We start from the raw sequence: 25,103 nt of genomic DNA on the forward strand, positions 1-25,103 counted from the left end.
TTCTATAGAAGTGATAGACAGTGATTGTCTCACCCAAACAAGTAAATTACTAATGTTTTACCTGGAGGGAGAATAAGGGGACTTATACCTGTGAATGGGTTTGCTGTGTTTGACTCTCCTCAACGTGTTTTCTATATTTTTTAAAGGACTTGGCCCCACGAAGTCCTGCTGGTAGCTGTAGTAGATGTACATACCGGCAGCATCCAGTGCCATCATTGCCACAATAGGTACTTTGGTACTTTGCCGTGTGACCTGGAAGGCACATTTGGATGCGGGAACATAGCCGTCTGGCAGCGAGGCCAACGGTGGAAACTAAACAGCACTAACAGAAATGGAATTTTCAAGAGATCAAAAAAAACCCACCCAACACAGCCTGGCATCACTGCTGGGTGCCCCGGAGCAGAGCTTTCATCGTTTGCCCACTCGCGGAAGGACCACACCGCCCTGTCGAGGAGATTTGTCCTGCGGGGACGGGGAGGGACCTAGCCTCGCCCTCCGCTGCCGCTCCAAGCGCCGGCTTTCTCCCGGGGCTGGAGCCGCCCTCGCCCCCTGCCCCGCCGGCATCCCGCTCATCTCCGCTCTCCTGGCTGGCGCTGCCCATGCCCGGGGCTCTGTCGTGGAACTGCTCACAATTCCTAGAGACCTGTAAATACAGCTCTGATTTGGATGGTTTTTTTCACCTTTGCAGCCTTTACAAAGTAAGGACTACCTGTTGCATACTCATGCGGTAGCGCTATTCCGCAGGATAAATCAGTGTTCACTTCGTTTACCGGGAGAAAGGAGCCGGGGATGCCCGGGCGGTCCGGTCCTGTTTCTTCCCTGGGCAACGCGACCTGGCCCCAGCACCGGCCTGGCACTGTCAGAAACAGCTGCCCGCCCTGGCCACCCGCCCCGCGGTGCCTTTGCCCTCAGGCTCCAGCAGACCTTGGGCTTTTGCCTTTAGGGGTAATGCCTTGAGCCCAGATGAGCGGGGGATGTGGAGCGCCGCAGGGTGCTGCCACCATCCCATCCCCCCTAAAACGTCTGGGACTGTCCTCCCCCGAGCGCGCTGCAGTCCCTGACATCCAGACGTGGATGATCCGCGCCACCCAAGGACTTCAGAACCTAAGCACGCGTTTACTTTCGTCTGACAAGATAAGGCAGCCACCGCGGCTACTGCAAGGTCCGCTGTGTCCCAGCGGAAGAATCGGAAACATCCCGGCTGGAGAGCCTTTGCTCTCCCCATTAAGGCTGTGCACTTTTCCCACGCCCGAGCCTCTCCTCCCTTTCATTTATTCTCCGGGTGCTTTGCAAACGTAAGAGCTGCAATTTCATATCCTCGTACTCCAAAAAGACGTGTCCGTGCCTTTTGTAGTTCAGCCAGAGCCAGGAACTTGCTGATATCCTCGGATACTCGGCTCCGCCTCTAGGTGAACCTGTATCTGCCTTGAGCAGGGAGATAATGCGGTGGCTGTTGTTTTGCTGCTGCCAGTCCCTGGAGAGAGCATTTCCATGAAGTCTTAGCTCGGGGGGAAAAAAAATCCAAAACAACCAAAACTGACAACGCTATATAGCTCATGACCGAGAAATCAAAATTTCTCCCTAAAATTACTGATAGGAAAAGGCTGGCAGAGGCGTCCCTATAATAAAGCGTGCGAGGAAAGTAGTTTGCGGGGCGGGAGGAGAGCTGCCTGGCTGGTTGACAGAGGGGGCGGATCCTGCGCACGGGCGGGCAGCGCCGAGTCGGAGCGGCCCCGGCAGCCGCGGGGCTATTTCAGGAGCCGGGCGGAGGCGGCGGCTGGAGCCGGGGCAGTGATGGGGTTAGCGGCGCCGGTGGGCTGAGCGGGGGACTTGCAAGTGGAGGCGAAGGCAACCGGGAAAACACGCCTTTGCCTCGGATTGGGTGGGAAACGGATCGGTTTTTTGGGCTGCATCACAACTTGAGCAGCATCAAGCTGAGCCAGGCGGAGAGGGGAGCGGGAGGGGAAGAAGAAGGAGGAGGAGGAGGAGGAGGAGGAGAAGGAGGAGACGGCTGCCACCGGGGGATTTGGGCTCGATTTATTGAAACAAATCAGTGCTCGGGAGAGAGCGGCGAGGAGGAGGAGAAGGTGGGGGTGGGGGGGCAGGAAGAGGGGGATCGAGAAAGAAAAGTGTGAGGGCTGTGGCTGGGAGAAGCAGAAGTGATGAGAGAGCGAGCAGGGAGGCTGGAGGAGGCTGCCCGTCCTGCCGCCGCGCCCCGCGGGGACCGCCGCTCCTGCCGCCGCCGGGCGGCCCCGCGGCCGCCGCTGCCGCCCCGCCGCCCCCGGCCCGCGCCATGGAGGCGCTGAACGGCCCCGGCCCGGGGCCCGGCGACGCGCTGCGGCCGCCGCCGCCTTCGCCCGGCCACCACCACCCGCACGCCGAGAAGAAGCGGCCGCACCGCGCCCCGTCGCCCGCCAGACCCTTCCTCAAGGACCTGCACGCCCGCGCCGCCGCCAAGCCTCCGCCCGCGCCCCCCAAGTCCCCCGGGCTCCCCGCCCGGGCGCCCTCGTCGCCGCACCCGGGCGCCCACCAGCCCTCCGCGGGGCTCCTGGCGGCGCCGGGCCGCCTCTCCCGCCGCCCCGCCGCCCCGGGGGGCAAGGCGGCCGCCGCCGCCGTCACCGCCGTCGGCAGGGCGGGCGCCAAGGCCGCCCCCTGCGCCAAGCGGGCGGCCCGCGGTCCGGAGCCGGGGCCCGGCGGCCGGGGCGCGGGGCGGCAGCCCGGCGGGGAGGCGGCCCCGCCGCCCGGCAAGGGCAGGAAGGCGAAGCGGGGAGCCGCGGCGGGCAGCGGCCATGCGGCGGCGGCGCTGGCCCGCGTCGGCCACACGGACAGCAGCTCCGACCTCTCCGACTGCCCCTCCGAGCCGCTCTCCGACGAGCAGCGCCTGGCCCCGGCCGCCAGCAGCGACGCCGAGTCCGGCACCGGCTCCAGCGACCGCGAGCGGGAGCCGCCCGCCGCTCATCCCGCCGCTCATCCCGGCGTTCATCCCGCCGCCGAGCAGCCCCGCGCCGGCCACGGCCCTGGCCCCGGGCGCGGAGCTGCGCCGGCCCCCGGCTTCCGCGGGGATGTGCTACCCGCGGCCACGGGCGGGGGGCGAGCCCCGAGCCGCGGGGAGCCGCCGCCGGCGGCCCCGGAGGAGCTGCAGCGGGAGGTGGAGGAGCTGCGCTCGGAGAACGAGTACCTCAAGGTGAGCATCGCCCGCGGAGCTCGGCCTCGGCGGGGAAGGGAAGGGCGGGAGGCGGCCGCGGTAGAAACGCGGCCCCCTCCTGCCCAGGAACGTGGGGACAGCGCGTGGAAGTAGGGGAAGAATATTCGCGCTGCCTGGAGTCACCTCCCATGGGACCCCCGCGCCCGCTGGTCCAAATGCCAAATTTTACCTGCAGGAGGGAAATAGGGGCAGGGAGAGCCAGCCGGGTGCCTCGGCCCCCTCCTTCCCCGCCCCCACGAAGCGGGACCCGGCACGGCTTAAGGGACTTAAGCGTATGATCGCGGCCCCCTGCAAAGCCCGGTTTGTGGGCGCTGGATGAACGTCAGTCCGATGCAACATGTACCGTGGCAATGTTGCGTTTGGTTGACGTGGTGGTAGCTCAGCAAACCCCGACTCTTTCTAAAGCACTGCAAACATTCTACTGGTTAGCAGAACTTTGCTTTCCAGGAACTGATTTCCTCAGTGTCACCCTTTAGGAAAAGGCAAAGGAACAGGTTCCCTCATTTGATGTGGAAAGGATGACAGCATTATGTGCTCTGCTTATTGCGTTACTTTATCTCTGGAAAGTGAAGCCACTCGCTGTGCAGTACTAAGAGAACAACAAGAGCAGCAAGAAAAAAAGTGTCATTGCATCCTTGTACAGGATATCAGTATGAATCCATCCTCGGAGAAACAGGAAAGCTAAATTCAGGCAATCTCTGAGCTGGGTTGACCTGTGGGAACCTTTAGTTGGACTTGTACTTACAATCTGATCTTTTGGCAGAGCAAAGAAGCTACATCCATAAAGATCTATAAATAAGATAAACTGAGATAATCCTGTAACCACAACCACTGTTTGGCTCTACCTCTGGTGAAAACAATCTTTGTTCCCCGATATTGGGAACACCCTGTTGTCAAGCAAAAGAACCATATAAATCCATGTAGATCTAGCATTCTTTCTCAAATAAGAGTGGGAGTTTTATGTATAGCCTTGGGAAAGAAGAGTGATAAAGATACAAGCTAGGCTCGTTAAGGGGTTTTGGCTAAGTTACACGAAACAATATTCAGCATAGCAAAAGGGTAACAGCAGGGGTGCTGCAAGGTTCTTTGCCAGGTCTGGTGCTGCTTAGTGAACTGGAAAAAGGAACAAGCCATGATACAGCAAAATTTTCAGAAGACATTAAATGTTTCTAGCTTAAGTAAAGTCTGGCAAAGATAGAACTTAATAACAAAGTTAACCCCTGAGGAATGTGTGAAAAATGGAGGCAGAGGATGGTAAATAAATCCTAATATGCAAAATCTTAAGTACTTGGAGGGAATAAGTATGCACTTTTCTGTTTAAATGTGTTAACTCAGGAGCGTAATGAGAAAAGGAGAAAGGAAAATCTGCAAAAATGGTTAGATTACAGCGGGAACTGAACAGAGACTAACTAAAAAAATCTGGCAATATTTTATAAAACTGTAGTTGTTACACAGGTCAGTGAGTGTACCTGAAATACTGTGGGCACTGCTGGTCATCTAGAAAAGGAAAATACAAAACCAGACCAATAAAAATTATTGGCTCATAGAAAAGCTTTTATAGCACTCATTGGATGGGAAACTCGAGTGTGGTAAGGATATGTAATAGTCTATAAAAAGATGAGCAGCACAGAGAACCTTTATCACAAGCTTCTGTTTTATTTGACAGCCTAGAAGCAAGAGGAGATGTAATGAAATCAGAATTGATAATGGGAATCACTTAAGGAGTAGCTAACTGGCACTGCCATTAGAAGTCATGAAGTCCAAGAGCATCTCTTTGCATTACAGGATTTGAACAAGTATATGAGTGTTATATAATTAAACCCATTACAAAGTATATGTCAAGTTCTCTTTATACTGAAGGTGATTTTTAACTATGGGAAACTGGCAAAAAAAAAAAAAAAAAAAAAAAAAAGAGCGTGTCAGAATTGCCCAGGACAGACCCTTGTTAGTGTGTCCCACCTGAGGAGCCCTGTAATCATGCGACCTAGTTGGCAATGGCAAGTCTTAGGTAAAGAACTTTATTATCTTCATTCCAAATTTTTCACCCTGTGCAACAATGCCCTCAGATCTTTCACCTTGATATCTTAATCATCTACAGCATTTGTTTCCTCACACTTTTTTTGATTCAGATTGTGACTTTATCACGTTCAAAATATTCCTGAGTCTCGGAGGATAATACAGACTGGTTTCTTCGGTGGGCATGTCCTGATGCCTGTAAAGCCATGAACTAATACCATTGCCTCTTCTGAGGGAAATGAGTACATTTTCTGCTTTGCTTGGCCACCTTGGTGTGTGAGGTCTTAATTCTGCTTCTCTCTCAAAATGGTTGGAAACGGCCCAGTGGTGCAAAAATTTTATCAGAATTCCCAATTCTCATTTGCCTCTCCTAGGAAAACCTATAAAAAAGTCTGCAAATTAAAACCACATCACTGTCTGAGTTGTTTACTTGTGGGTTTGTTCCATGTGTTTTTTACAATGCAGTTCTCTTGGTTGGCATTGGAGTGAGCTGTGTTTCTCCAGAGGGGGCTAAGGGAAAACAGGGATGCTGTCAACTGTAAATAGACAAATTATTAGATAAATCCCAGAAGAAACTGTTAATTTCCTGAGCATGGCCACAAGCCAAATTTTGTGGGTTTCACTCCTCCTTATCCCTCCCTGCAGCTGGAGTGCAGGCCTAAGTGCACATAATAAAGTCTTTTTCAGGGAATTTTATCTTTCAGGTAGGAAGGTCTTTCATGTATCTTTCATGTGTCTGTAACAGGTTATCGAAGATACACACACAGATACTTAGTGCTAAAGATTACTAGAGATTAAAGTGTTTTCAGAAAGAAAAAAAACCAAAACAAACACAATCATTTGTTTTTGTTTCTACATACTAAGTACTAGAAAGTCTCCCAGAATGCAGAACAAGCTGCTGCTCTGCAAACATCTCAGACTTCTTGTACCATGAGCCAGATTTTACCTTGGTATCAAGTTTCCACCTTAGGCATTTCCAGGACTTACTCTACATAAGAATTTGGCCATAACCATAGCTAACTAGCTGCAAAGCTAAGCCTGTAGGTGAAGTGCATGAGGAGATGTGTTTACACTGAGAAGCCTCTCTTCTACTACTTCTGTGAAGTTTCATCATTGATTTCAGTTTCATGTATTCCTTGTATGACCTGATTTCAGCTACCTGTGGGGGAAGACTGTAATACTACAGCAGCATTTAAAAATATATCACTTAGTTGTTGATGTCTAAAAAGAGAATTTTTGTCATGGTGCCTAACTCTGCAGGACCAAGAGACCCTTGGTAACTGCTGGTAGTAGATAAAGTTTCAGTTATTGCTAGTTAGTCCTGTTAGTAGTAGCAAAACACCACCCACACAAGAGGTTGATTTTCAAGTTTGCTTTAAAGTGTCCAGCACATGGAGAAGTGTCACTCACTATGCAAGTCCTTGGGAAACTCGGAAAGAAGCCCTTTGTGGTGTAGAGCCCTCTGAAGGGAGAGGAATCTTAAGGAAGAGGGTCCAAATTTTTGCTATTAGACATGTTTTTTTTTGTCTCAGCCCAACTTTAATTTAGACTGTGTTAATTAAATAAATGTGCTAGCAGAAACAGCAGCGGTGTTTTAGTCACGACACACACCCCTTTTCTCTTCATAGCCTTAATGTGAAAGCAGCCTCTTATATGAGGCATGGCATTTCCTACAGCCCTTAAAATAAAACTGGTGCTTGCTGTGCTTTTCTTTACCTGCCCTTCTCTTTGTGCCTTTGTTGGTACAAGTTCAATATGCTGGAAATGCTGCTGCAGTGTGGATTAGCACAGAAAATATACTATCTTGGATTTATTAGAGAACTGTCTTTTTTGTCTTGCTTTGTCGTTTTTTCTTTCTGCATTCATTTCTAACAGTGACATATTCTGGATATGAATTGACTAAGGGACCACTCCAGGCCCTGTATTCCACTCTGATGCATCTCAGCTATGTTCATTTTTGTTTGAAATTACAGTGTGTGTCATGAGGTTACATTGTATTTCTTTACTCACTTGAAACTGTAGCTCTTTGAGTTGCAGCCTTGCGCTGAAGTCAGGGGGAGTAATTCCACCACTTTTTTTATTAACCTGACGGCATTTGTGGATGTCAAAGGGTTTTGCAGAGCAAAAATGATGCACAGTGATGGCACCAGCTTTTTTCCATTTAGTGAAGGTTAGCAGGGTTAGCAAAATAAAGGTCATCGCACATCTCTGCTGGACATGCTGCTTTTCCCAGCTGGAGAGTGGTGGCCCCGAAGAGAATGGGAGGAGATAACCCTGCCCGGGGCACAAAGCCCATGTGGCTGGAGGGCCGGTCAGCTGCCGAGGAGGATGTCACTTTGGGGGAAGAATAGCGAGGCCATGTGCCTTGCTAGCTCCAGCTGAGTCCCTGGCAGCCCCCACCCTGCCTGGAGGGGATGAGCTGTGTGATGCACCGGGCAATAATTTGCCTCGGTGGCCGTCAAGAAATGCTATTGATGTTGCCATTGATGAGTGCTCCAACAGCTTCATCAGCCCCAGTCAAGGATATGTGTCCAAACAATACGTGGCTAATGGTTGAATGAGGCAGAAAAGCTGCCAGATGCTGCTCTCAGACCCTGCAAAGTTAAACCAGTCCTGAAGTCAACAGGTGTTCACGGTCCTATGACTTTTCAGTTCACATATTGATTTGTGCACAGGCTTCGGACCACGTTGGATTGCTGCATGACTTGTTAAGTAGTCTGATTTGAGAGCTAAATAATAACATCAGGGGCCCAGGGACTTTGGGTTCATTAACATATTTTGCAAGAGGCAAAAATAATGGTTGTTGCTTTCTTCCCAATCAAAGCCTTTCAGAACATATTTATCCCTGCTGCAGTTCTGCTGTGAAGTGCTATGGGGGATGTGTGTATTCCTTAGCAGCAGCAGCAGCAGCATCTCCTACATATAGACAGTTTGAGATATTTAAAACATGAAAACAGAGATTATGTAAAATCACAGTTCGTGAATCTTAGATTTATCAAGGATTTTCTAGAAGCTCTGGATTTGCCAGTGCAATAGCAGCTACCCACTGTAATTTCCACTCTTCCTCCCTACTCCACTCTCCCCTCATTTGGTTAAATGTATATTAAATAACATTCTATTTAGAGAATAGTACTGGCAAAACCTATACATATAACTTCTGGGTAAATTAATAAACATTTTTTACACAGACAACTGAATTTCCTCATTCATCTGCATTGTCTTAAATACTTAAATACAATTTATTGATTTTGTGTGTTTTTGTCTTCCTAGTTTGCAGGTATTTTCCATTTAATATACCACTTCTGGATACTGATGTGTTTTAACTCACTGGACCCCAAAGACTTTGCCAGAGTGTATAACTGTATTCACAGAGTAATGAATTCAGTATTCATGTATCTTTTATGCTGGTTTTTTGCATGTGATTTCTCCCTAAAAATAATTTCCAAGTTTTCTTTGACTCATGGTTGAGTTCCTCTATTTAGTGGCTCAGACTCTGAGATAAGAGCTTTTTTATTTTAGGCAGTAATTCGTCTCAGTGAAGGTAGATCAGCAGGCTGACCTAAATGCAAGTGGTGAAGATGACCCTTCCTCTGTATTATATGCAGTTTAGTGGTCTTGCTTTGGACTACATTTAGTGTGATCCCTTGAAGAAAATATCCTCATCGTGCATATGTTTTAAAGCTGTCTAGAGGACTCAAGTAATGGAGCACATTTGAGGCACACTTGGAGTGTAGGTCTCTCTTTTATTTCAGAAGGAATCAATTTCTTGCATGCTCTGTGGACAGAATGAGTGTGCAGTTGGTAGAGATGATTGGAAAATTCATTTTAAACCTTGTTGCAGATCATAACCAGACTGGCTGGGTAGACAGAGCCCATAAGTTATGCAAGCTCTCCTGGTCATTTCAGTGAGGATGACTCAGATGAGTATGGGTTACTCAGTGTAATAGTTGTATGGCCTGACCTTTTCTCTTTCTCTCTCTCTCTTCTATTTTTTTGTTTTTGTAAGAATCATAAACAAGGCATATTCCTATAATTTGTTCTTAATTATACTTCATTATAATTAAATCAATAATAAACAAGCATGACATCAGGTAGGGTATTAATGAGATAATGGCTTCTAGTCTGACAGGCAAGTGTTTAATTTGCACAGTACAGACAGAAAATGACCTATCAGTATGTATTTGGGCTACACAGTGATAGAAGTTGCATACAAGGCTTTCCCCTTCTCAGCCATTCACACTGGCTTGGTACACTGACAGGCAAATGGGGAATCCTAATTCTGTTGCTTTTGCACTGCAGTTTTGGGACTCCTGCAAATAGAGCGGCTGTTTGCGTGTGCCCCTGTGTCCATACAGCCACCCTGTGACTCTCAATGGGTAGTTCCTACTAGACCCCAAAGAGCTGGCCTTTAGGAACTCATTTGGGCCAAGCAAAGCCTTAAGTTGAAAGGCTCAGGAGCTGGTGAAACTTGGATTCCTATTGCAAATTTGGAAAGAGCTGCCAGTTAGAAAACACGTTTTCATTAATTTTTTTCTGGTGACCAGAGTGACATAAGGAAAGAAAAGCAGTTTAGCTTTTCCTAAACAATATTCCTTCTTGCAGGACTCTCTGCCTCGTGCTGTTCTTACTGAAAGTAATAGCATAATTACCATTAAATTAAAAGGGATCAAGAGGAGGCTTTCATCCCCTTCAAGAATGCAGAGCAAAGTGAAGCTTCTGATGCATGCACTCAACCTCCCAATTTCAATTGCCACTTTGGAGTGCTGGAGCAGGTCCTCCCTGTTTAAGGAATGGAGCAGCTCTCCATTTGTAGATGAACAAAAAGGGATGGCTGCTTTCTTGCCTGTTTGCTTTAATTACTTTTAAGTGCTTATTCTAATATCTTTCTTCAGTTTTACAATATTAAAGTCTACAGTATGAAGCTCCATACCTCCTGAGAGAAAGAGCTTTAATTTTAACTCACAATAATAAGAGTAGTAAGAACAATAGATTTTAATAAAGTCAAGGGTTTAATAAAGTCAAGTTATCTGATTTTTCCATCTGCCTTGCAGCCAGAGCATCCCTTTTTTGCAAACCACCATGCTGAGAATTTTGGCTTTGCTGCATTTACCTTTGATTTTACAAATGATTGAAATGTTTTCCTTCAAAGCAGTAGTTTTTGTCAGTTTAGTAAGTAGGACCATCATAGTTTCAGTTGTAATTTCCCCTTCCATGGGTCTTTAACTTTGCTTCCTTCATTTTCTGTGCATGGATCACTTTAGAAGAGGAGTTAAAGCTGTTCTGATTTTCCAGGTGCAATTGTAACAGTTCTGACTTAGGATTTGTTACCACACTGTTTCAGTGTCCACAAGAGAATCACAAGTACTTGCCAAGGAGAATAAACTGTTAAGAAATGAAAGCATCTACACCCTTGTCACTGGCCTTGTGGCCTGTATTGAAAGCAAGATGGTGTCTTTATTGTAACTAAAGTTAAACTTTTATGGTTTAGTTAAAGGTTATCCCAGTATCTATAATTGTGTGCTGACTGACATACAAAATCCAAGGCACATTTTCCAGAGGCGACATGTTCCTCTCTCTATATTTGTTATATAAATATAGGACTTCATGTTGCTATTCAAAAATATTTAATCTGTCTGATTTAATCTAGTTCTTTTCCTCTCTGGGCTGGACACACTACATAGGTTCAAGCTCCAAGCACTGCAGCAATACAGCAGAATATGGGCTGATGCTGCATGCAGCCTGCACAGTGAGGTTTCTGCTCCTTATACAGTCAAAACTCTTTGTGGCCTCATGTTGCCTTGTTTTAAAGCTCATCCAAAGGGTGCTGTATCTCTAAATACAAGAAGTCAGGACACAGTTTGATTTCTATGTGAAAATTTTGGGAGTAGAAAAGAAATTAATTGTGGAAAAGAATCTGTCAGTTAAAAAATATCAGAGAGGAGAACTGTGTGAGATTTTAAAGTACAACCTCCTTCATTGTAGTCTGAATTTTAATTTATCTGCAAAATTACACTAGAGAAAAACAAACCTTGTATTTACAACCAAAACCAGAGGCAACCACAGCACAAAGAAAAAAAAAAAATCCAAAAACCCCAAGCAGAAATACAACCAAACAACCAAAATAAAATCCCACAACACTGACTTACAAAGTCATAGTTGTGCTGATAAGAGAGATTGAGAAAACTTTGGTTTACCTGGAGGTTAAAGGCAGTTCTATCTCTTGGAACTTAGCTCATGCCAATCCTTGCAACTCTTTGAGGAACTTCTTCAGTGTGAGGAAATAATACACTGGATTGAAGTCTCCAACAGAGACAGTGACTTTTACAGCTGGAAGAATTCCCATGTCCACAGATAGGACTTGGAAATATTCACTTTCAATGGGATGAGTGTTTCAGAGATTGGGTTGTTTAAAATTATGTGAGGTTCACTTTCCAAATTTGGTTGCAATAAATGCTTTTAAATAAAATATTGTTTATTATTTGTCTTTAGAAATCAATCAAATTTACTACTAACAAAACTTGATAAAGATAAGAAGATGAGCAATGACATTGTAATTGCAGGCTGCTTTATACATGAAAGCCATTCCTTAGTTCTTAAATGTAAACAACAGATTATAAGCCAGATCCCATTAATTTGTTGATGGCAGTTGTTTTTCTTTATTGTGGATTTGTGTTTCAAAATTTTAATTTAAAACCAAATTACTAACCTAACATTAGCATTCTGAAGATGACATTAAAAAGTTAATTGAACTTAAATCTAGTTGGGGTAAATTCAACACCTGAGTCTGCTGACAACCCTTAAGAAATAACTGTGGTCTTGTTCATTCTATAGGGTTGTGTTAGCTCTGACTGGTAAAGACTCTACTTTTGGTATGAGTATCTTAGCCAAAATATCTCATTGATAAGCTGATAATGCACAAGTGTACTCCTTTTCTTAGGTTCAAAAGCTACTGTTACTCTCTAATCAGTTTCTAAAACCCTGACATTTTCTTCTGCATCTCTTATCTTCACTGGGTAAATTTTTACTTTACCTCTTCAAAGTGTCTATAAATGTGAAGCATAGCAATAAGTGTGTACAGAGAAAAGAAAAGCAGGTCTTGTTCCCAATCCAATCAAGCATGCATTGCTATATTTTTCTTTTTAAAAATATACATCATTTATCAGAACTCCACCTGTGTGTTGGCTGTAAACTGGCCAGAGTATTTGAGGAGGAGTAGATAGAGCCTGGATCCTAAATTGTTTTGAAATAGTCCTGCTGGGTTTGGTCTGTAGAGCTCATTTGCTTCGTTGAAGTCAGCTGTTTGTGTTTAATTAATGTATTTAGAACTCCTGAGGATGTTATTGCTGTAAGGGTAACCTCAATGACTGTGCTTACACTACTCCTTTGCAGGCAGTGTATGGTGTGAGCACAATCCAGCTCACTGGGGAGTAACCCTTGAGTTTATCCATCCACACAAATCCCCTGATCCTGCGCCTGTCCCAGAGAGACTGTGGGACAGGATGCTCCTGCAGCAGAAATCTGAATATATTGAGAATGTACAGTGACATAGTGGGCTTGTGAGAAAACTTCTCTGTCCTTTCAGAACATCTGGGGAGAATGGTGTAGGGTCCTGAGTGGGCTGTACTGGTGGAGCAAAGCCCCACTGGTGAGCCCAGAGCTGTAATTTTGGAAATAACCAGCCTTGTGCATACCCCAGATTTATGCTGGCTCAACTAATTGAAATTAAACCATAGTTGTATAAATACTGGAGTATTTCTACATGGATGGGATTTTGGTGAGAATAACACTCTAATTCTAACATAACTGACAAGGCTAAAGAACACATCTACCCATCTTCCTTTGGCCAGGACTGTGCTCAGGGCCAAGATCTGCCCTGCATTTGTTATCAAAGCTCCAATGAAGCAAGATTAATATGACATTCTGGTTATGCCATGGGAAGGGGGAATGTTTGAGAGAACTGCCAGGAGAGTGTGGGCAGATGTGTTCTTGTAGGCACTGGACAGGAATGTTCAGGCAGGGGCAGGGAGGGATTGTCAAGGGTACTGATGTCATAGCAGTGCCCTCTCCACCTGAGACAAGTGTGAAATATTCTCTTGCCACCCTTGAAATTTCAAATGCGAAATAATCTCCAGCCATCCTTGGTATTTCAAGAGTGATTTACGGATCTGAAGTGGGATCACAGTGTAGCTAGCCCCAGTACAAGTTCTCCTGGAATCTTACTTAAGCAATGTTTTCCACAGAAAAGTTGGTCTTTGTAATATCAAATACAATTTTAAAGAAACCAATTTAAAAAATAATAGTTCATTTTAAATTTCACCTCCTGCCTATTTTTCTTAATTTTTTTTCCTCTCAACTTTGTTCAGTTTGTAGAATTGTATTTTTTTTTCTCTCATGTAGTAGTTTAATACTTTGTACCATTCTGCCTGGAAGACCTTTATAACAGTTCTAGCTTTGGAGCTTCAGTCATGCAGGTATTAAACAAATGGCAATGATAGAGCTTATCCTGTTCAGCCATAAATCTTTTTTCTGACTTTAGAGAGCAAGTGCTACACATAGTACAACATGGAAGTGGACAGTTCATGATGCCCAGGAAAGAGCAAGCAGGTTATTCCCATGAGCACAGGTTTTGTTTTGTTCCTGTGGTACTGTTATTGAGATGTGTGTGCACACAAAAAAAAAACCAACACTTTCTCCTGCACACAATCCACATGTCATAAAGCCAGTGTATAGTGTAGGCTCAGGTGGGATGGTGTTTCCATGTGGAGCATTTCAGTATTTCATGTAAGGCATTTTTTTTTCCCTAAAAGTTTCATTTTTAGGAGGTGTTTGTTGTTAAAAGGGCACACCACACAGACATGTTGAGGTACTTGGTTAAGTAGGTTTACTGCAGTCTGAGTAAAGCAAGGAATTGGTTCAAATGGTGGTAAAGTATTGTACAGTTTTAATTTTAACTTGAGATGGTAAAATGAAGGTTACCAGTTTCAGGAGACATGAGCATCTGGTTTGTTTTTAATTATCAAAGCAGTTGAAAGAAATATGACAAGTATTCATTAATTTAGTTCAGCATAATTACTCAATGTTGGGTTAAAACTTCTGTTCCTGTGACTTCTGGAGCTGCGTGTTGCAATCTGTATCATTTCATTAATGTGGTATCCTAGCGAGCATGTTTCCTATTTTGCTCCCATGGGTGAGATTTAGAGGTATGATGGAGCACTGTTTTGACTTCTCACAGGATGAGCTGGATGAACTTCGGGCTGAAATGGAAGAAATGCGTGACAGCTATTTAGAGGAAGATGTTTACCAGCTGCAGGAGCTCCGGCGAGAGCTGGACCGGGCAAACAAGAATTGCCGCATTCTGCAGTATCGTCTCAGGAAAGCAGAACAGAAAAGCTTGAAAGTTGCACAAACAGGCCATGTGGATGGAGAGCTCATTAGGAGCCTGGAACAAGATTTAAAGGTGGGTTGAGAGATTCTTATTCACAGCAAAAGAGAGCAGACTGTGATGTGGCTCTCTGCAATGGAAGTGAGGGTGACACATGAAACAAGCAGTAATTCTCCAACGTCACAACCAATTTCCTTCTGCTGTGGTGGAGAACAAATATTCAGTTCATCACCATAAAAAGATGTGTCAGTGAGTAAAAAAACATGTGTTGAGATTCAAAATGAAAGAAATACAGTCAAGTTACATTTCTGCATTTAAAAGATTTAAAGGGTCTTGATTTACTGAAAACCTTAGCTTTGCAATACTGTATAAACAAAACCTGATATCCTTTTTCCAGTTCATGCTGCTTCCTTCCTTTTCATTTCTTTCTTATGCCAAGTAACTGAAAAAAAAAATAGTCTAAGTTGCATTTCTTAGTCTAATGAGTTACTTGTAACAGGAACAGAGTGTATAATATTTTTTCAGGGCAGATAGAGAATCAAAATGCTTTTTCCCTACAAACACAAATACCTATAAAAATTATATTAATACTGAAACAGTTTTTATATCTTTCAGAAATGTTTCCATCAAGGCAAAGTAAAGCTTTGTGTACATATGATGGTTATCTAGCTTTACTCATCTTTCTTGATATTGCTATCTTGTAGCTGTTTTTAAAATATTTTCTGTAGAGAGCACTTCTTGCAACTAGAATTATTAAGAATATTGTTCTTATAAATGCAAAACATAAAACCTTCTGAAACCAGAATGATTTGTTGTCAGCAGTGGAAATGAGAGTAACATATCAAGTCATCAAACCTTTTAAAATGTCAGATCTAATTTTTTTATTTTTGATGAAAACCAAATTATAACCTTATAACAATAGCAATGATACACAGTAGAAATGTTGCACCTAGATTTCAAAGAAAGAGATATTGAGTGTTTTTATTATTGATTTCTTGTAAGTCCGTAATAATGTCTTGTAATTCCTCATGTTGTAAGATGTATCACCTTTACAAATGTTTTTGGAGTAAATATCTATTCTTGTTAGGCTGGACTCAGAAAACCTAAGCTAGCATATATTTCTGTGCTTTCATATAATTCTTGCTTAGTTGTGATTGCTGCTAGAGCAGCAAGTTCACGAGGCTGTGACTGCTGCACACACTTTGCTTTGATCGATGGCCCATCAGTTTTACAGCTCAATTCCTTGTCTTTGGCTTTATCTGTGTGATGTGCTGGAACTTTAATGGGTGGCTTTGGTGTCTGCTTGTTTTCTCCTGCTGTTCATAACATTGCCTTAGCATAATGTGAAGGGAGCTGGAGATGCGTAATCAAATATATTTTCATTCTGGATTCCTTTATTAGAAATGAATGTTCATTTTGGTACTTGGAAGGCTTGGAGTGTTCCATCAACAGTGTCATAATTGAATTAAAAACCTCTTGGTTGTCTAAGGCTGTGATATGCATCTTACTGTAGGAGACATACTGTAGCTGTTGCTCCTCATGGATGATCTTCATGCGGTTGTGCTCTTTTGACCAGGTAGCCAAAGATGTTTCTGTCAGACTGCACCATGAGCTGGAGAGTGTGGAGGAGAAACGAGTTAAAGCAGAAGATGAAAATGAAGTCCTTCGGCAGCAAATCATTGAGGTGGAAGTATCCAAGCAGACGCTGCAAAATGAGCTGGACAAGTTAAAAGAGGTAAGCAATTGTCAGAAAAGCCATGCAGAGCAGTATTGCTGGGTTAGAATTGAGATTTGGCACACAGGTGTCTTAGGCTAATTCTTACATTAAATGCTTGCTGATATTGCTTGTACAGTTGCCCCAAAGGTCTCCTTTGTTATATGTCCCAGATACGTCATCAGTAATTTAGAATCAATAGAGATGTAGATGGCTGATCCACTTTTTGTCTGGGGCTTCTCACAGGGCTTCTGTCCTATTTTAAACTATCTCCTTAAGAACTCTCTTCCTGCTGAAGCAAAACTCTTTCTGATTTGACTCCAGCTGGCTCTGGCTGTTCTTTATACAGACTGGGACTTCCACCTATTTGAAAGTCAAATGAAGTGCGCATGACTTGTGTCTGAGAGCAGGGTTCAGATAGGCAAGCTGCTGTTTTGGCTGGTACTCCTCAGTGGTGGTGGTGGAGCCATCAGCATGAGCTGGACAGCCAGAATGTGGTCTCTAAAGTATAAATAACATTGCACTTCAGGCACAGAAACACTGTCTCTTGAGAAAAGGGATCATTTGAACTGGTGCTGACACACAGTCATACTGGGTGAAGTGATGATCCTTGGAAGCAGTGAGCTGAGGAGCAGGGGACGGTAAAGGAAAGCCAAATACTACGCACAGTTCTTTGCTGGAGCCTACATCCCAATCTGCAGTGGTATTTCTGTTCCCTTAACAGTACAGCAGATTGGCAGTTCACAGCCCCTGCTCTGTTCTCAACCAGATTGAGATAGAGCATTTAAGCGTAATGAGGTAAGACATTTATCCTCTGAGCCCTGGTCAGATTTAGAGAGCTGGTGCAATTATGTGTTATTTTAATCTTTCCAACATTACTTGTGAGTCAACTGGCACAAAGCCTGGCTCAGTTTATAAGGACAGTCCCTATTTAATTTCTCTGTGCATTTAAGTTATGAGTAGTCCAGTGCAGGAGTTTTGGAGTGTTTGTACCTAACAGAAGAGATCATCAGCTGGTATACATATCACTGTTGCTTAGATTACTTGTGAACCTGACACAAAAGATAAGGTCTACATGATGTTTTAGCTATTCTTCTCCTTTTTCAATGTTATTTATGAATGCTGTGCTAAGTGGACACGACACCATGTTACAGGGTTTGCAGTCTCGGCTCTGTACAAAAAATGCCATCTCATCAACAGTACCTAATTTATTGCTTGTTGTTGATTAATATGCAGGTCCACTGGGTACTGCTTGATGAGTTCAAGCAGAAACTAAATTGTGGGTGAGAAGTGAGGGAGAAGATGGTCCAGCAGCACTGAAGCCTCAAGCTAGCTCTAACCAGGCTGAATTTACCTTGCTGCTTAGGTTGCTGCAGCCTAGCTGTACTGGGAAGCACTGCTAAGTCAGCTGTCTCTCTGCTGGATTGCAGGATGAGGTGAATGTACCCTTACTTTGTATGCATTCCTTGCCCGTAAGAGACAAAAGCTGGAGGGGAGCTAGGGAAAGGGAGAGATAACAGGTAGAATGATGGGATGTATTAATGCTGATCTGGAGATAAAGCAGGGCATAAGAGGGATCATGAGATGTAGTGGTAGTAGTAGTAGAGATCGTCTGAGTAAAATAGTAGAGATAGTTTCACATGCCATGAGTTGTGGTTTCTCTGGCAGACACAATTTCACAAGGTCACTGGAGGTGAGAAGATGAGGTTGGAGTCCTTGGCAGGTCACACAAGGACAGATGAGCCAAAAGCTGGAGAAACACAGCTATGCATGTGTCAGATAAGTGTGTTTGCAGTGTTGTTGACATTGCTAAAAAAAAATTATTCTTCACTCAAGATGTGTTCAAATAACTACCAGAAGCAGTGGCTCCTTAGGAACATTTGATATGTGCAAGGAATGTATTATAGGCATGCCAGTGGGAAAGCTAGTGCTTTATATACCAGGACAAAAGTGACCCCAAAGCCATGTAGCTTTTTCCCAATCCACCCTGACTCTGCATCTTGTCTATCTAAGGGCTGACAGTTGCAAGGAACGTTTTCCTATCTGGTCCTGGAGCGTTGCCTGAGACCCAGTTAGACAGTGTTCACTCTGATATAGCTTCCTGCAACCATATGCTCATTCTCTGTAATATCCTTGACTATTCTCTATCATCGAATCAACAGAAAGGTTTTCTCCCATCTGTGTTCATATTTATTGCTTAATTCAGTGCTTGCCTCTGCTTTGCTGTGCCGTACAATTCCCTCGAGTCCCATTTCTCACTGCAGTAGATGGCATGTATGTTGATTATATTTAATGTATTTTGCATGCTGAAATACCTTTAGGAATTGTACATGTCTCTGAAAGCACTCTTTCCTTAAAGCCACCTTTGGTGTTTATCATAATCTTTTGAAGAATTTCTAACATTTATCATGTTTAGTACTGTTAATTTTTTTTTTTTTTTTTTGCACCAATACCTGTTTTGATCTCCTGTGATGTTTTCAACAGGGCTTCTTGGATATATAGGCTTGTTCTAGCTAAATAAAATTTTTATTTCCTTAGGAAAGAAGCCTTACAGCTTTAACTGGGAATTTATTTTTTTTTTGCCTCCTACTGACCATGTAATTTCAAGTTGTTTTATTAAGCGCATATGAAAGACTTTCCTCTCTTTTCACTAAATAATATTTCTCAATGTGTCTCAATGTGAAAATAATCCTTTAAAGTCCTCTCCTCTCCTCCCCTCTCCTCCCCGCCCCTGTGGATTGCTGCTAATGCACTTCCCTCCCCAGTCCCAGGTGCTTCTGGATTCCCATTCCATTACACACTTTCAAAAGCTTTTGCATAATCTATCAAAACAGCATCTAGGCCCTTTTTCTGTTCTGGTATCTGCCAAATGCTCCCCATCAACAAAATATTCTGATTTCTACTGATTGTTTCATTAAGAAGCTCTCAGATAACTGGTGAGTCACTTGCAGGTTTTTAGGATGCCACCTCCTTGTTCCCCTTGTCTTTTTCTTTTTTATTTTTCATAAATGTGTTCCATCCCTCCAGACTTTTGCTGCATTTCCTGTGTTTTGAGCTAAAATATGAGTTGATAAGGATGTTTAACGAATGCTTGTGAATTTTGTCCAATTCTGATGTCTTCCAGTTAGACATCATTCTTCTTTGAATGTCTTCATCAGTATCCTGGCATTCACTTTGCTTACTCATGCCACTGTACTTCCTTTTTTGCTTTTTTGCTTCTAGTTCTCTTAGCCAAAAGATAATATAGTTCTTTCCTGTCCCATAATACTTCCTACTTTTTTTTCAGATTTTATTAATTTATCACTGTTCATCGTCTGCTGCTCTTGCCTGAAATACTACCACTGATTCTTTTGAAGATATTTCTTTCACTGGCTAATAATGTTTTCTCACTGAATATTTTTTAACTTTACTGACTGTAGCATGTTTTTTTTTGTGTCAGTCTTCTCTATCTGCTGAAGCACTGTGGTTCATTGATTTTTTCCATTATTACATTCACCTACTTTTTCAGTTTTCATTTTTCAAATCTCCCCTTTCTGTCTTTTTTACTGTGAACATTTCAACTGGTTTTGGGCCACTCTCTGATACCTTTTTCTGTGGCATTCTCCATCAGAACTGCAGAGTTTTTCTACTGCTGTGAACACTTCTTTGTAGCATATGCTGGATGTTTGTGAGAACTGTCCCTTCTAGGAATTTGCTAGGATTTTCTGTGACTTAACAAAGCTGCTTCCTCCTTAGAGCTTTGGAAGCAAAGGCAGTGTGCCCTCACAGATTTGCTAAGAACACATATCCCTGCCAAGACTTGCTTGCTTTTTCCTCATGTTGTCTGGGTTATTAACATTGCCATTTGAGTCAGCAGGCTGCCAAGAAAGAAAAAAAATTACTCCATCACTAACAAATTACCTCAGCAACATCCCTGCAGCTGTCATTTCCCCCTTCCTAATATCCTAATGCACCTCATGAGAAATATTGATGTGTATTAAGAAATTTTCTCAATCAGTCAACTAGAAAGCACTCAGAACACTTTTTTACCAAAGTTTCCTTTCCTTTGAAGCAGTGCAAAGCCCTTACCAATTCTCTTCTGAGCATCTACAAATCAGAACTTTTCGCAAAGGCTTGACAATAGCAAGTGGATTTTCTTTTTTCAGCATCTCCACTCGACATCTAAGTCACCCCAAACTTCATTTCCTTGGAGCCACCAGGGCATCTTTAAGTAACTTCTTCCTTATACTTTCTCAGAAAAGATACTTCACAGAAGGATCATCTATTTTTAGTCTAAGTGTAAACAACTAGGAAATCATGCTTGGCAAGTGTTGGGTGCCTTTATGTACAGCGATAATTACTTCCCCTGCAAGCAATACCTTTCAGAGTAATCCTGTCTCTGAAAACTCCATACCTAGGTAAGAACAAACCATTTTTACTACTTATTGAAGAAAAGCAATGAGATAGCACAGGACCAGCTCCTGTTCCCCCTGAGGAGAAGGAGTTGGTTGCTTGTTTGCAGCTGCTAAATGTGTATTTTTCCTTCTGTCTGGGTTTGGTGTGGTGAGGCAGGGTAGAGACCGAGGCAGAGCTGTGGCAGTGCTGACACTGCTGGGGATGGGCAGCTCCATCAGACCAGACAAAGAGAGGGGAGGAATAAGGTCAGGGGCAGCAGCTGCTGAAAGATTTGATGAAATGGGGTAGCAAGAAATGAAGGAGAATTGTGTACCTGGGAAGAAAGAGGAGTTTACTGGTTGTGTGTTGGCCATACTGAGCAGGTGACAGTTGTTTTTATATGGCCACTGAAAGCAGAAGGACCAGAGGGGGAGCAACCAGAGGTGTTGCTTTCTGTCTTGCAGCAACCTCTGCTGTAGCAGCAGCCTCCCAAGTGACAGTGAAGTTTTCCTGGCCAGCTCCTAACTTCAGCTGAAATGCTTCAAGCCCTTCAGGTTATTGGGACTGTCAGAGACCCAAGTGCTTTTCCCTGGGCATTTTCACTCAGGAAACCACTTCCAGCTGATGGAGGGCTATGGCTGCAGCTCATGTTCACTGGTGTTTTTACAAATAAGGGTAGAAACAAAAGGCTAGAAATCCTGTTTCCGTTCATTTCTGCTTAAGAGGAAAGAAGTCCTCTAGCCCATATTAATGCCTCCAACATGTCTCTTCAGGACACAGACTGATATGAGAACCAGCACCTACTGTAAATGGGCTTTCCCAGGTTACCTGTGGGCTTTTTAGGACAGTGACTTCTATAAATGCTCTTTCATCTGAGAGCTTTACTTGATTTGGATGGTGTAATGCCCAAGCTTATTCTCTGCTCCGCCCCTGCAGCACCTTATTTTTGAGGCACTGTTCAAGAACTGCTGCTTTTAAGAGTCAAAGAAAATTTTCTGTTAAAATATTTGTATAACAGAGTGAAAACTTACATTCAGAAGCTTATAAAAATTATATAAATATACAAGTTGAAAAATCTTTCAAGCCTATTATTTTGAGACAAGTTTTGCTCCAAAGTGCAAATGCAGTACTCTGTTTAACACAATAGAGGTGGAGTGCATTTTGCTCATAGAAGAATTCAGCTCTATAAGAATTACATAGCAAAACGAAATCTGGAGGCTGCTGTGTGTGAAATCTGGAGCTGAGTGTGACAGTGATTTTCATTGCCATGAACTTCGTAAGTAGAGCAAAACACATGTTGCATGTGTGTAAAGTGTGATTTTTCCAAGCTGAAATCACATTTCCCTCTTTTTGCTCTGATATAAATACAGATCTGGTGTGAAGTGGTACACAAGTGCTAAATAAATTATTTTTGGTGAAAACACACTTGTTTGCATAAAACATTACTGTATGTTTTCATTAGCTAGGAATTTATACATATTTATTAAACACGTAATGTTTTTCAGACATTTTTCAAATGAAATTTACTCACAAAAGTAGGGATATATTGTGAAAATCGCTTTATTTCTGTAATACATTACCTTTTTTAGCTATCAGTGAGTTTACCTGAAAGGAAATTTATGAGAAGCAGGACAGGATTCAAGTAACACTAGAAGGACTAGGCAAGAACACTGTGTTACCCTGTTTAGAATTTAGTGCTTGTGACAGTTTTAAGTAATGAAGTCCTATGCAATAATCATAACTAAACCCATTAATTGAATGAAAGTTTTACCACAGCACCATTTTGTCTCCAATATCTTTTTTTTCTCTGTGATAAATAATAAATTGGTACCTACCCACAGTAAATGATTTATACTTGTTGTGGCATTTCAGGAACTGTACAGAGAGTGAAATGGTCTGCTCCTTCTTGATAGGAGACAATTAATGGGCATGGATCTCTCTGGACTCAAAAAACACAGTAGTTAGGAAGCAAAATCAGTAGCATGATTTTTTTTTTTTAAGTAATTGTATTTTACATCTTCTAATGCACTCTCCAAATTTCTTTTTAGAAATTTAAAAATATCTTTAAACCAAAGGATCTGTCAGATTTTCCAAATATTTAGTGTCGGTCTCTTATGTTATAAATGCCCCTCCCTCAGCAGTATCTGCATCTGAAATTAGGAGTTATGATTTACCAAATAAGTTGCCACCAAGCTCTCATTAGTCTTTATTTTCTAGATATGTGCTATTTGTCCAGACTGGCCAGCTTCATCTGACACTACTTCCAAATCCTAGTTATTAATTTTTTATGTGATTTTGAGGTAAAGTAACAGTGATTCTGCTCATCAGATCCAGAGATCTGTCATGTGCAAAATCCCTGCTGTTCTGTTGCTCAGCCTTTCTCATCCCAGGCATGGGCTTCTGCTAACTCACCCTCTTCATTACTCCCAAATACTTTGAAGAACCACAACTGGCCTTTGCAAATGGAGAAATTATGTTTAAATGATGGCATTTACAGCAGGAAAAATGACCTACCATAGCTGCATGACTGTCTAGATACCAGTTAGTTACAAGGAAAACTTCTTGGTATGATAAATGAAATTTCTCTGTGCATTGATAATGCATTTTTCTTACTACATAGCAGAAGTCTTTTGGTACATAGCAGAAGTCTTTTTCGACAGCAGAGACTGGCATGGAGAGGTTCAAATAGTATATCAGTCTACCCATCCTCCACCCAGTTACCAAAAATAATCCTGCTGCCTGTCACATGGGCTTCAGCAGTGACAGTGCAAACAAACTGTAGTCTCTGACATTTTCATTTGAAAAAATACCTTATTTTCTTTTCATTTTTTCCCTTAATATATCCTAATATCATTAAAGGTTTTCAGCAAAGCCTTGCAAAATATTAGTAGTAAATCCTTCAAGTGTTGTTCTGGGGGGAAAGATAAGTGCATGCTCTCCATATTCTAAATCGTGTTTCAACTGGGGTGTAAGTTCTAGGTGAAGACAGTACCCTTTGTTTTCTTTGCCAAGTTGTGGACAAGACTTTGTTTCAGGAGAAGTAAACTGTCACAGCTTTCTGCTGTTTCTGTGAACAGAAGCTGTGATTTAAAGCTGGAATATACACAGCTCAATGCATGCTGAAGTTGATTAGGTATATCTCTTGTCCTTCCACTCTCCGGTGAAACTAGTTCAGATCAGCAACCATGTGGCAACTGTTCCTGTGGGAAGTGTCATGCAGTGTTTGGGGTGGAGGTGGATACCAGGGCATTGTAGTTTCAGAGATATCTCATGCTCTGCCCTCCCTGCTTTCCTCCCAGGGCTCAGAGGAGCCAGCACAGACCCCAGGTTAATGTAGCCTTGTGCATATCAGGGAGTTCCAGCTGAAGGAGAAACGGTGTGCAAACCTGTGGAGAAGCTCCCTTCATTTGGTGCTCAGTGCAGAGCTGGCATTGGTGCCAGCTCAGTGCCACCACTCCTGGGAGGAACAGCTTCCCTGCCCTTTGGCTGGCTCCCGGTGAGCGGGCACCAGCTGTGAGATGTTTTCATCTCACATCACCGGTAATTTCATCCCAGCATCTGGAGCGCTAGGTAGCAGGTTGGAAAAGAGGGAGACAGTCTGTCTGTCAGGGTGAGAAGAGGAGCTTTGTGAGATGCATAGATTCTAAACAAATTTTCCAAATTGCCTGTGGTTTTTGTTGTGATAATGCTGCACTTAGGAATATGTGTCACACCACGGCATTGTCATCCATGGGGATGGTATTTTCCGGAAATGCTTAGCAAGGTGAAAAAAAGTCAGAGCTATTGATTTTTGTCCTTCTTTGAAAGGGTTACTTGATTGTTTTTCTTCTGAAATTAATTATTTAGACTTGCTTCTCTAGCTCTATTTTTAAAAGGAGAACGTAACTTATTGCACAGATAACTTATGAATTATTAACATTGCACTACTCAAGCTGTCAGAGGATGAATGAGGGGCAAAGATCTGACGGTCTTGGCAAGTTTTCCATTGCCACATGCTACGGCACTGGACTTTCCTCATTCTCCTGCCTGGCACTGTGCAGGTAAGCCTGACTCCACTGCCCAAAGCCTTGCTGGCTGAAACACAGCCCAGCTCGGCAGAGTGCCTCACATTGCCTGGATCTGTCAAGAAGTTCTCCTTTCCTCTGAAAGGGAAAAATTGAGGCAGCTGGTGCAAGTAGGTCAGGAAAAGGGTTTAATTGGTAAAGAGGTGGAATTACGCAGTTGTGACTCTTGAAGCAATTTGTAATCAGCATATTTTGCTGCTCTAGGTAAATAACCTGTTTCTTTGGGCCACAGAAGAGGATATTTTCACCTATCTTGCTGTCTTAGCAAACCCAATCCATGCTAAAGCGGTGGTGCGTGCAGCATTTCAGCCTCTTTCTCATCCCCACAGGATGATCCCCACAGCCCCA

At 43.4% G+C, this 25,103-nt stretch overlaps 1 protein-coding gene across 11 annotated transcripts in view; it reads left to right on the forward strand.

Annotated features, from left to right (window-relative positions):
* The first annotated feature begins 3,029 nt into the window (after positions 1-3,029).
* Positions 3,030-25,103, forward strand: part of MTCL1 (microtubule crosslinking factor 1) — a 100,975-nt gene continuing 78,901 nt past the window's right edge. For 6 of the 11 annotated variants that reach the window (XM_077784295.1, XM_031504007.2, XM_031504008.2 and 3 more), the window contains exons 1-3: positions 3,030-3,184; positions 14,454-14,678; positions 16,180-16,338. In XM_077784295.1, coding sequence (XP_077640421.1) covers positions 14,481-14,678; positions 16,180-16,338 — 357 coding nt within the window. In that variant the 5' untranslated portion in view covers positions 3,030-3,184; positions 14,454-14,480. The remainder of the gene's footprint in view (positions 3,185-14,453; positions 14,679-16,179; positions 16,339-25,103) is intronic. The other 5 variants (XR_013340198.1, XM_031504010.2, XM_077784302.1 and 2 more) reach the window with 2 other exon arrangements.

Source organism: Lonchura striata, chromosome 1 (assembly GCF_046129695.1).
Source record: "Lonchura striata isolate bLonStr1 chromosome 1, bLonStr1.mat, whole genome shotgun sequence".
NCBI classification, from domain to species: Eukaryota; Metazoa; Chordata; class Aves; order Passeriformes; family Estrildidae; genus Lonchura; species Lonchura striata.